The sequence below is a fragment of the Podarcis erhardii genome (assembly GCF_964252035.2).
Source record: "Podarcis erhardii genome assembly, chromosome: 1".
In the NCBI taxonomy this organism is placed as follows: domain Eukaryota; kingdom Metazoa; phylum Chordata; class Lepidosauria; order Squamata; family Lacertidae; genus Podarcis; species Podarcis erhardii.
This window is the reverse complement of record NC_138497.1, coordinates 119,339,368-119,351,817: the sequence shown is the minus strand read 5'-3', so window position 1 is coordinate 119,351,817 and position 12,450 is coordinate 119,339,368. Positions and strand designations below refer to the sequence as shown.

At 44.7% G+C, this 12,450-nt stretch overlaps 1 protein-coding gene and 1 long non-coding RNA gene across 3 annotated transcripts in view; one reads left to right on the top strand and one right to left on the bottom strand.

Moving 5' to 3' along the window:
• Positions 1 to 12,450, bottom strand: part of LOC309335590 — a 259,519-nt gene that overhangs the window by 230,852 nt on the left and 16,217 nt on the right. The gene's annotated exons all lie outside the window — the stretch shown is intronic.
• Positions 1 to 12,450, top strand: part of ITGA6 (integrin subunit alpha 6) — a 64,009-nt gene that overhangs the window by 37,748 nt on the left and 13,811 nt on the right. For both annotated transcript variants that reach the window (XM_081863639.1, XM_081863638.1), the window contains exons 9-16: positions 1,927 to 2,054; positions 3,385 to 3,480; positions 5,639 to 5,700; positions 6,438 to 6,625; positions 8,669 to 8,827; positions 9,598 to 9,713; positions 9,823 to 10,012; positions 10,256 to 10,339. In XM_081863639.1, coding sequence (XP_081719765.1) covers positions 1,927 to 2,054; positions 3,385 to 3,480; positions 5,639 to 5,700; positions 6,438 to 6,625; positions 8,669 to 8,827; positions 9,598 to 9,713; positions 9,823 to 10,012; positions 10,256 to 10,339 — 1,023 coding nt within the window. The remainder of the gene's footprint in view (positions 1 to 1,926; positions 2,055 to 3,384; positions 3,481 to 5,638; positions 5,701 to 6,437; positions 6,626 to 8,668; positions 8,828 to 9,597; positions 9,714 to 9,822; positions 10,013 to 10,255; positions 10,340 to 12,450) is intronic.

The following is a 12,450-nucleotide window of genomic DNA, read 5'->3' as shown; positions in this document are numbered from 1 at the left end:
ACTGAAATATTTATTTCGCTTGTTTCCTAAGCTTCTCCCAAGCAGCTGCCCACTTATAGTTCTCTGCCACCTGCTTCTCTCTCTCCTTAGACTTTGCATGCCACTCTCTTCTCTGCCTAATATCTTTTCATGTAAGACCCCATCTGTACTATACATTTAAAGCAATATCATACCACTTTAAACAGTCGTGCTTTCCACCAATGCATCCTAGGAACTGTAGTTCGTTATAAGGGCATTGAGTGTTGTTAAAAGGTAAAGGGACCCCTGACCATTAGGTCCAGTCGTGACCGACTCTGGGGTTGTGGCGCTCATCTCACTTTATTGGCCGAGGGAGCCGGCATACAGCTTCCGGGTCATGTGGCCAGCATGACTAAGCCGCTTCTGGCGAACCAGAGCAGCGCATGGAAACGGCGTTTACCTTCCCACCAGAGTGGTACCTATTTATCTACTTGCACTTTGACGTGCTTTCAAACTGGGATCCCTATTCCCCTAATAGAGCTTCAATTCCGGAGTTTCCTGGAAAGAGGGGTTGATTGTTAAAGCACACTGGAAATTGTAGCTCTCTGAGTGGAACGGTTTTGTCCTACGTTTCCTCAAGCTATTCCTCTTAAGAGACGCTGCTTGCTAAGTCTTTTGCCTTCTGTAGAAAATAAGATAAAAGCCTTTATCCTGTTGTTGCAGAATTCAGCTCTTCCTTCAGATTTGTATTATTATTATTTTTTGCATTATTATTTTTTTGCATGTGTGGAGGATGGCCTGCCTCCTAATAAATGCAGACGTGATATTCTTTTATTGTGTTAATTGCCATTGATTTTTCTGTTTTTATTTATAAGCTTTATGCAGACAGGAAATCTTGGGGGGGAAATTGACTATGTGTCCCGATGGCTTGTCAATGGACTCTTTTAACTGCATTAATCAATAATTCTTATAATGACTTATGGTTCTGGAGATTGGTGTTGATGAGATAGATGCTTGGCTAGTTCTTTTCAGTGGGAAGTGCTCACCTAATTTCCATTGATACCGTATTGGTCTGAATATAAGCCTCACTTTTTCCCCAAATTCCAACCGTGAAAAGTTGAAAATGTGGCTTAAATTTGCAACCTTACAAAAATGGGCTTTTATACGATATCGCCGCTGAAACAGACATACGGTAAAACGGAACAAAAATATGTTTTATTGCCGATTTGTGAGCTTGAGACTGTTCATTTGCCGTTTACGGGAGTCAGTGCCTGTGGAATTGCAGCCAATTGAATAGCGATTTGCGATTTCAGCGATTCTACGGTAACTTTTGCGGGCTTGCAAGATCAAAGGCTTAAATTGGCTCGGAGTTGCAGTTCTACCAACCGCAGCGATTTTCAGCCTGTAACCCAATTTTAAGGGAGTGGCTTATATTTGGCTATTGTCTCTCCCCCCCCCCCCAATTTTTAAGGTGCGGCTTATTTGCTGGTGCGGGTTATATTCTGGCCAATACGGTAGCCTATGATTCTGTGACATTTGACAGCACCCTCTTCCATAGTGTGTACCCCACTGCGGCTCCTTTCTGACTTCCTTTAGCTGTGCTCCCCTTTTTATGACCCTTTTCTATGTCTGATTTACTCTCTGCCTTTTTCCTAAGGTGACGTTCTACTAATTGCAGGGCGAATCTTTGACCTTCCAAGTTGTTTGAACCTCCAAGCCCCATCAGCCATAGCAATCCTGTTCAGTGATTAGGGACGTTGTAGTTTAGCACATCTCAAGGGCCAAAGGATGTTTTTAAACCACCCTTCATCTTTAGATACATGAGGACTGTATGCAGGGACATGAACATATCAGAAAATATTCCCAAAATCCAATACACTGAAAAACAACAAAGACAACAGTGTTTATGGATGGCAGTCAAGTAGCAAAATACAGCATAACAATTTCCATTTTTCCGCACTGTTTCAGATTCTGGATGGTGGGGCAAACGGAGTCTCATCCTTTGGTTATTCTATCACCGGAAACATGGACCTTGACAAAAACTCCTATCCTGATATTGCTGTTGGGTCTCTTTCAGATTCTGTAGCTGTTTACAGGTGTGTAGCGCCTTCTTGATTTAACCTTGATTTAACTCTGGGGTCCTTAATGTGGCACCTGTCACACCCCTGGTTGTTCTCAGACACCTCCTTTGTCACCCTTAAAAAATAACTGAGGGTTTGGGGCATGGTTTGTTTGGAAGGTTTCCTGCTTTCTTTCTTTTTTTTTTATTTGTTATGGGATGTGCACAGGTTTTTTGTTTATTTGGAGGAGGCAGGGGAGTCTGAGCATCACCAGTTTTCTTCTGTGAAGTGGGTATTTTGTGGTGCCCTAACAGTTTCTTCCATGGGGTCATGAAGAGTTGGACACAACTAAACAACAAAAACAACAGTTTCTTAGATTTTCAAATGTGCCACTGAACCCAAACATTTTTGAGGAGACAAGACTTAACAGTTGGCATGAGTTTCCACAGTGTACTTTTCATCTTTTAAGAACGGCGAGGCCCCAAACTTTCATAAATATTAAAATGAGTGAGTCCTTGAACAAGAGCACAGTCACTTGGGCATAATTCTCTCAGACAGAGGAATGATGATATAGTAAATGTGTCTTGGACTATACCATTTCAGACTGTTGGGGGCCTAGTCATGTGACTCAATCTGTTGCCCAGTGGTGTAGCGTGGGTTGCCAGTGCCCGGGGCTCCATGGTGGGAGGGAAACAGATGGGTGTGCATTCAACTGCCCAGTGACATCCATGTTACCCAAGAGATCGCAGCCGCAGTGATAAGAAAATAAGAGCAGTTCCATTGTCTGGAGAGGTCACTTCCTGGTTCGCACATAGAAGGTGTTTTCAATGGAGCCCAGTGGTGGAACCGTGCAGCTGTGTTGACGCATCAATGAGTGTTGAAATTTTGCGCCCCTAACAGTTTTGAGCATGGGGAAACCGCCCCTTTGGCCCCCACCCCATGCTACACCACTGCTGCTGCCTGAAGTAGAACAGTCCAGACACAGGAGAATGTCATGCAGGCCTAAGTTGCCACTGTTGTGGGAATAATTGTGCATAAAAACAGAGACAGTCAGAAAGAACGACAGACAGACTAGGACTGAGGAAGAGAAGTCAGGTTTATTTGAAATGCAGTCACCCAGCCTTTGTTTATCAGATGTGCAACATATTTTGATGAAATGTTTTACTCTAAACCCTCTTGTGCTTTCGGTGCTAACACACTGCAAAGAACTAGGCCACTCTGTCATAGCCTCTCCCTACTACAGCATGAAAATGGAAAGCCCAATGGGGCTTTCCCTGTTTATTAGCCTAAGAATTCCTTCCTCAAGTGCCATTCATTGAAATAACAAGTTTCTTCCCCAACCTCCTCTTCCCTCCTGACATACAAGATCGCGGCCTGTGGTGAACGTTAAGAAAACTATTAAGATAGACCCCGGCAGAATAGACCTAAAGAAAAAGAACTGTGAAGTCCCCAGCGGGATTTGGTAAGCCGTTGAACTCCTAATATTTGTTTCAATGTTTTGGCAAACGTTCGTGTGTTTCATATGCACGAGAATTTCCACAATATGGTGCACTGCATGGGAGGTGACTATGCCAACCTGCAAATACACTGTTACCTGTTAGGTTGGATTGTTGATGTTACTCCTGTATTGTTTAAGAGCTACAACAATGCCTCTTCTTGCCATGTTGCCTTGGTAATGTTGGAAGCAAGGGATCGTTGTTCCAACCCATCCCTCTCACTTATTGAGGCAGCAGGGCCTCATGGGTCTCTTCCTCCTCGCCGTCTTTACCAATATCTACTCTCCTAGCCTGAAGGCTGCAGTTCTTAAAGACTTGGCCTGAAGAGGAATGTTGCTTTGCCTTTTTGTGGCCGCTCAGCAGGCACACTTCTTCCCTGTGCCGTTGGGCAAGGGTTGTAGTATGGAAGGCACCCAATTCTTCTGGCCAGCCATGCTTAGGGGACCGTGAGGGTCCTGGCTCAGCTCTGAAGGATCCAACCCTCAAGTTCTGTGAGCTCTGAACCACCAGCCTCTGATTCTATGGGCTTTGAACCACCAGCATGGCAGACCTGGTCTCAGCTAGCTTCTCCTCCTTGGAGCTCAAGGCTGGAGCCCTACAAACCTTTTATGGTGGAGACCATGCTGTCAGGTTTTTGAAGACCCTTGGGCAAGGTGTCCTCAGTGCGCCTGCTCCACGAGTCACCATTTTTGCTACAGTCACCATTGCCTTTTCTCTTTGGAACCAGCCCCAATCGTTGCCCAGAACACCAAGAAAGCACTTCTTCTCATTGCTCTTGTCCCTGATCACTAAGGTTGGGCGACATCCGGTTTTCAACATCGTGGTATATCAGCAGCTATATACCGCAAAACAGGGGTTCCTCTGGTTACGAACTTAATCCATTCTGGAGGTCCGTTTGTAACCCGAAACTGCTCATAACATGAGGCCAGCTTTTGCTAATGGTGCCTCCTGCTGTTGCCACGCAGCCGGCATGCGACTTCCACTCACATCCCGGGGCAAAGTTCGCAACAAGGGGCATCTACTTCCTGGTTAGCGGAGCTCGTAACCTGCAGCGTTCGCAAGGAGGACAGTACGTAACAATGAGGTTCCACTGTACGCTGATACATCATGATGTCTGGAATGTATCACAGCTGCGTCTTCCTATCCCCACCACCTTACGGGAAGAAGAAACAGCTGAGATACATCACCCAGCCCTACTCAGCAAGCTGGAGGGACATCAGGGCTTCATTAAACTGCTCAGCTGGGGGGCAGGAAGCGTCTTGTCCCCCATCTGAGCAAGTACGAATACCACTCAGGCTCACGCAAGCCGGAAGGGCGGGGGGCTTCCTTAAAGACGCAGGCAGGCAGAGCCCAAGTAACGCGATCTGAACGCCATACCAGTTTCAGACGATTTATCAATATACCGACTAGGAGAAGGTTGGCTAGAGCCTGCCCTTACCTGGCCCTCACTCCGCCCCCCAGCCTGCATCCGATTGGCTAGCCGGGGAGGGGGCGGAGCGACAGTCCAGCAAGCAAGGTGGGGTGTTACCCAGGCTCGGGAATTCTGGGCCAGGTCGCAAACCCCGCCCATTGCTTAGATGGATGAGTGGATGAGCTGGTAATTGCCAGCTAAAATTGTCTGAAACTGGTATTGTGATCTGAACGCATTAATAACAATTAATAATAATAATAATAATTTATTATTTATACACCACCCATCTGGCTGGGTTTCCCCAGCCACTGGGCGGCTTCCAACTGAATATTAAAAACAATACAGCATCAGACATTAAAAACTTCCCTAAACTGGGCTGCCTTCAATTGTCTTTTAACTGGTATGGCGTATATATCGCCCAGCTCTACTGTTCACTTGCTTAGAGCCGATGGGGTAGTGGCAGTGAAGAGGCAGAGGAGCAGCAAAGATTTCAAGGGGTTGACCATAGCAGTCTCTTTCCCTTTTCCTTCTTGGGACAATGCAAATACCAGGCCTCAAGATGACAGAAGATGTGTTTATGGCACCAAGTACTTGACTATAGAGGGTGGGCATTGAAGCAATGCATTTACTCTCAAGATTCCAGCAGCTTTTGGTGAAATGTCTCCAGTGCTGAACTCTTTGAAGTTTATTTCTGTGCTCTTGAATTCTTCCAGCGTGAACATTGAAGCGTGCTTTGAGTATACAGCTAGTTCCAGTGACTTCAACCCCAAACTAAGTAAGTTGGTATGATATAACGATACTTGCATATTGTTAAGTGTAGCTCCCACAACAATTTGTCCCATTTGTGAATGTGTCCATGGACCCCAATTATTATTATTTTTTGCAATCCCCTGTTCTGCATTGTTTTAGCTTCACGTTTTCATGCAAATATGCCTGAAGTTCGACACTTGTGTCCTTACAAAGCCAGCTCAGTGGCACATCTTGCAAGGTGACCAGGTCTTAAAACTTGTTGCCTTCCTAGGTGTGTAGGTATGTTGATATGTACAGTACAGGGAGGTATTATATAGAGTAATGTAGGTACATTTTATGTTATGAAAATAAGGTAGTGTGTTACGTATGTGTACTAAATGAATATGTATGTGTTTTATATGCTTATAAAAAAATCTAAAAAAAATAAAAATAAAATAAAACTTGTTGCCTTCCAAGGCAAGGCAGGGGGAAAAATGGGCTAATGTACAACATCTGTAAGATAGTATACCAGCCTTTCCCAACCTGGTGCCCCTCCCCATGTGTTATGGACTACAAATCCCATAAGCCCCCTAAGGCAGGGATGGTGGGATTTGTAGTCCAGCAATATGTAGAGTGCGCTGGGTTAGGAAGGCTGAACTGCGTTGATTTCTAGTACCATTTAAACAAAGAGCAGTGAATTAAACATGGTACAACTTGTCTTCCCTTATACTATTTCTGAGGGTTCTTTTTCTTTCCACTCCAACCCCCTCCCCCACTTCCCAGTTTTGAACTATACAATTGAAGTAGAAAATGAGAGGAGGCGATCGGGCTGGCCGTCCAGAGTGCAGTTTTCCGATCGACTCTCTTCTAGAGGGCAGTCTCTTGAGCGACTCTCCGATCAGCTGAGTGGGAGTGTGACTCTCCAAGGACAGAAGAAAGAAGAGTGTGTGACAAAAAAACTCGTATTGCAGGTATGAGAAGCGCAGAGGCTTTGTTTTTAATGCTGCCCCATTCAGGTCTAGTTTTGCCAACAATACGCTTTCAGGTGAACTTGAGGTGGCCTCCGGCTTGTGGGTGATGCCGTGATTAGAAAGCTGAAAAGGATATACCAAGAGCTCTGGCCAAAAGTTTCAATACAAGGAATAATTCCTACTCGAGAGTTGAAAAGAAAAACGTGTATATTCTGCTAAGAATAACAGTTTTAAACTAATAGTAAATTTAAACACAACGTATAAGTGTGACAGTTTTAAAATAATAGTAAATTTAAACACAACGTTTAAGTGCAGAAATAATGTAGTTTCAAATATGCAGTGATATAGTATAAAGGTACATAAAATACCAGTACACAACAATTGTTTTATACAAGTCTCAATGGCAGTCAAAAAGAGTCCATATTATATAAAGTCAGAATAGATTAGAAAAGCTGGCTTGGGAAAACCTGTGGCCACGTTCCCACACAGCCATGAAGCCCATTGGGCGACCTTTGACAAGTCTGTCTCCATCAGCCTTAGCCTACCGCACAGAGTTGTTGTGAACATACAGGTGAACAACATGTATGCCAGCTATTTGTTGGGATACTGCCAGGGAGATAAAGCCCATCATGGCCCCCATGTCGCCTCCGGACGATCCATCGATCTCCCGTAGATACAGTATCAGCAATTAGCGACACGAGCTCCAGAAAATAGCTTGCCACATTCTAGAGCTGATGCACGCTCTATCAGCAGAATTCGCACAGCGAAAGATGCACGCAGGAGAGCATTATTTAGAAGTTTATTCAGCGTTGGTCAGAACAAAGGAAAAAACATGACTGCCTGTTTGCGTGTTCAGGCACAGAGAGAAAACGAAAGCATAGACACAACAGAAACATCCTGCGAACAGGAAATACACAGGCTGTGACACACACATCCTGCTCCCTTTTAAGGTGGAACGGAAATATCCTAACACTATTGCGAGCTCTGTGAGTTTGCATGTTCTAATCATTGCACGGAATAACAATTTCATGTTTGTTTCTTTAGTTCAGGCAGAAGGAGTTTGCATAATAATATAATAATAATAATGACAATTTATTATTTATATCCTGCCCATCTGGCTGGGTTTCCCCAGCCACTCTGGGCAGCTTCCAACAAAACACTAAAATACAATAACCTTTTAAACATTAAAAGCTTCCCTAAACAGGGCTGCCTTCAGATGTCTTCTACAAGTTTGGTAGTTATTTTTCTCTTTGACATCTGATGGGGGGGCATTCCACAGGGCGGGTGCCACTACCGAGAAGTCCCTCTGCCTGGTTCCCTGTAATTTGGCTTCTCGCAGCGAGAGAACCACCAGAAGGCCCTCGGCGCTGGATCTCAGTGTCCGGGCAGAACAATGGAGGTAGAGAGACTCCTTCAGGTATACTGGACCGAGGCCGTTTAGGGCTTTAAAGGTCAGCACCAACACTTTGAATTGTGCTCGGAAACGTACTGGGAGCCAGTGTAGGTCTTTCAAGAGCGGTGTTATATGATAGGAATATTAAAACATTATGCATGTATGTAAGCACCCTAGGAACAAATTCCTTGCTTGCGTCCTTTGGTGTTACAAGCAAGGAATTTGCCCACCATTTCATTTGACTTTAATGTTTTTTAAAAAATAGTCCACTAAAGGCCTCCATTCCTCTATAAAAATTTCATCATTTTGAATGCATAGTCCTTTACTTTCAAAAGCCACTCCTCCTTCATTGGAACCTCTTCTTCTTTTCATTTCTGTGCATATAATATCCTAGCTGCTGCTGTCACATACATAAATAGTTTGGCAATGCGAGTAGTTAGTTTTAGGTTAAGTATTTGTGGGATGGTCCTAGCCGGTTGAACTAATGTGCCAATGTTGGAAACCGAGATGTTGTCCCAGTGATGGAATTGTGCAGGCTGGGGCCTTCGTGCAAGCTGAACGTAGAGTAAGTTTGAAGCCAGAATATTTGCTGCCAAACCCAGCAGGGGGTTATTCTGTGTGGTAATAATTCAAATGTATGTATCTCTTAGGAAAATATCAAAGATAAACTGCGTCCAATTCCTATAACAGTTGGCGTCGCAATAAACGGCTCCGAGTCCAGCTCTCAGTCTAGGAGAAGACAAGGACGGTCGCTCCCAGAACTTCTTCCCATTCTAAATTCCAATGAACCAAGTACAGTTAATGCAGAAGTAAGTTTTCACCCCCTTCCCTTTCTAATCTTGAGATCTGTTCTAGCCTGATTAGTTCATTTTGCACCATGTCTCAGAAACACATAGAAAGAAGGAAAGGTTTGTCTGAGTAACAATTCAGAAATCTGCATTTGTAACGTCTGCATGCTTGTTGATGTGCGCTGTCTGTTAATCCAAAATTCACAGGGGGCCGAGGCTCCCCCAGAATTCTTGAAAATTGAGGGACCAGGCCCCCTCAATATTCCGCATCTGCAGTGGGCCCCGTTGGACCTCCTGATGCATGCATGACGCCACATGTGCAGGCCAGGCCCCCCCAAAGTTCTTTGCTCTCTCCCTTCCCAGCCTTGCGGAGAGAGGACGGGGAACTGCGCACGGGGCGGGCGCCACTTTGCTGCGCTCCTGGCGCTGTTTGCCCCGTGCTCCTGGCTGCATACTGTAAGGTTGCAAATATAAGCCGCACTTTTCACAGTCGGAATTTGAAATAAAAGTGAGGCTTATATTCAGGCCAATACGGTATATACGCACAAGAGCAATAATAGGTACATTGTCAGGCTTTTCAAATTGCTTGAAAGCCAGTTCTGCACCTCATAAATATTTGGGTGTAGAAATTTGACCCAGCACTATTTGGGTTGATTGAATTTAAGTGTCGTGCAGAAAAAGACCAAAAAAGTGACTTGTGGCACAGGATGACTATACCTCCTCTGCTTCCTGTGTGGCTGTTATTCTTTAAATTCAATGCTGTTTCAAATCTAAACTTGCGTTCATTGTAGGTGCAGTTCCTGAAAGAAGGTTGTGGAGAAGACAATATTTGCCACAGCAATTTGAAGCTTCATTACAGATTTTGCACCAAAGAAGGAAATGAAGACAGATTTTCCTATTTACCAATGTAAGTCTTTAAGAAACGGGATACCGGTTTTGAAAATAAAGTCGTTTGTGTTCCTTGGAGGCTTTTCTTCCCGCCAGTCCCTAAAACCTGACTTGTTCTGTGTCCTTAGTAAGAACAACATTCCAGTGCTTGTCCTCAAAGACCAAAAAGACATTGCCCTTGAAATCACAGTGACAAACAATCCGTCGGACCCGAGAGATCCTGAGGCAGATGGCGAAGATGCCCATGAAGCTAGACTCATAGCTACCTTTCCAGATAGCTTGACTTACTCTGCTTTTAGGGAGCTGAAAGCCTTTCCGGTAAGTACTGTTTCCATTTTAAAAAAGCATTTCAGGAAAACGTATTGTAAACTTTATCATGGGAAATCACGTTGGTGAAAGACGGGACTCCACAGTGTCATCCCGTGTCGCCGTGTTATAATGCACGTAAAACGCTTTTTCTTTGCTAATGTAGCTGAGTCCCAGGTGATGCGGACGTTCAAAGAACCTTTTCGTTATTTCATTTAACTCTTTGCATTGAAATATCAATCTCTTTTAACTTAGGAGAAACAATTGACCTGCGGGGCTAATCCAAACGGCTCTCAAGTAGACTGTGAACTTGGAAATCCTTTCAAGAGAAATTCTTCCGTAAGTGGTTTTTTCTTATAAAGCCAATGCCTGGTGTACAGTGGTACCTTGGCTTTTGAATGTAATACGTTCTGGAAGACCGTTCGACTTCCGAAGCGTTCGAAAACTGAGGCACAAAGGGCTGTCAGCAAATTCAGTTGAGAAAATTGAAAAATACGCGGCAGAAGCTGTTGGACTTCGGAGGCGCGTTTGAAAATGGAAGAATTTACTTCCGGATTTTTGGTGTTTGAGTTCCGAAATGTACGTCAACGGAGACGTTGGAGAACCGAGGTTCCACTGTATTTTAAAACCAGTGTTTACGCAACATCTGATAACTGAATGTGCTCCTTTTATTCCAAGCTAAAATCATTCCCCCCAATAAGCTACTGTATTTTTCTGTGTATAAAACGTCCCCATGTATAAGATGACCCCTATTTCTTTTTTAACCCAAATGTAAGAAATTAAGTTGTTTACCTTTTTGGGGTGGGGTGGGGTAGGTCACGTCCGCCAGTTGCTCACCCGCCTGCCTGCCACTGCCAATTGCTTGCCAATCGCACACCTTGCCACAGCCGCCAATTGTCTGCTCACTTGCCACTACCAATATCCCACCCGCCCACTTGCCGCAGCTGCCAATCACCTGCCCGCCTCGCCACAGCCGCCAATCACCTGCCCACTTGCTGCAGCCAATCGCTAGCAGGCCTTGCCGCAGCCACCAATCACCCGCCCTATCGCTGCTGCCAATCTCCTGCTTGCTGCTGCCATTAATCGCACGTCCCCCCTCTGCATTCACTATATAAGACGACACCCAATTTTTGGCTATTTTTTTTTTAAAAGCAAAAAGCACCGTCTTATACACAGAAAAATACGGTATTCATTAACCATCTAGTCAGGACAGAAACTTATAATAACGATCAGAAGTAATGTGAAGGAACATCTTACAGTTGATATGTAAAAGAAAAGATCGGAAACAATGAAGCACAAAATTAGGGCATTATATTTATACCATGGTAAAGAGAGCAATCTAAACCCCGGCCAGGCATCGGGGGGCATGATGGATTGGCATAGCCATCGCTGCAGCTGCAGCCCTGTTAACTCATGCCAGCCAAGGTGGAAGGCAGGAGAGACCAAAGCTGCCTCTGGGGCACATAGTAATCAAGTGATGAAAATGGGACTGGCTCCTGGGTCTGTCTCCATCCCTGGAATACCTTATGGCGAAAACAGGGATTCTCCACACTTGGAGTGACGGCAGAGCTCTTCCCTCTGCTTCAGGTTGGTGTCCCCTGAACACCTTGTAAAAAAAAAAAAATAAACATACTTATTGAAAGTTCAAAAAGTATATAATTATATGTGTACTAAATAAAAGAGAGAGAAAAGAAACAGAACCCATGTAGAAAGGAAAATAAAGGGGGGACGACCCAGACTATACTTTAAAGGTAAAGGAGCCCCTGACCATTAGGTCCAGTCGCGGACGACTCTGGGGTTGTGGCGCTCATCTCGCTTTATTGCCCGAGGGAGCCGGCGTACAGCTTCCGGGTCATGCGGTCAGCATGACTAAGCCGCTTCTGGCGAACCAGAGCAGCGCACGGAAACGCCGTTTACCTTCCCACCGGAGCGGTACCTATTGATCTACTTGCACTTTGACGTGCTTTCGAACGGCTAGGTTGGCAGGGGGAGGGACCGAGCAACGGGAGCTCACCCCGTCGTGGGGATTCGAACCGCCAGCCTTCTGATCAGCAAGTCCTAGGCTCTGTGGTTTAACCCACAGCGCCACCCACGGCCCAAACTATATTTTACAAGGTAGTTATTGTACTTCACCAGATCTTAACCTATTACAGTATTTGTAAGAATGGATTCCAAATATCATTGAATTTGTCCATGGCAAGTCTGCATTCATATGCAAGTTGTTCATATGTTGTGAGTTTGTGTAAGTCTTCAATCCAATCGTAGAAGGGAGCTGCATTTTTTTTTTCCGATTATCAATATCAGTCTTTTTGCTGTGGTAAGGACACAGAGAGTCCACTTGTAACTTTTGTAAGGTTCCATGTTCTGGGTATATAATTCAAGAGGGTATTTTGCTGTGTAAATGTAAGGCTGTTCCATACAGTTCTGTTGATAGTTTCAGTTACCTTCTG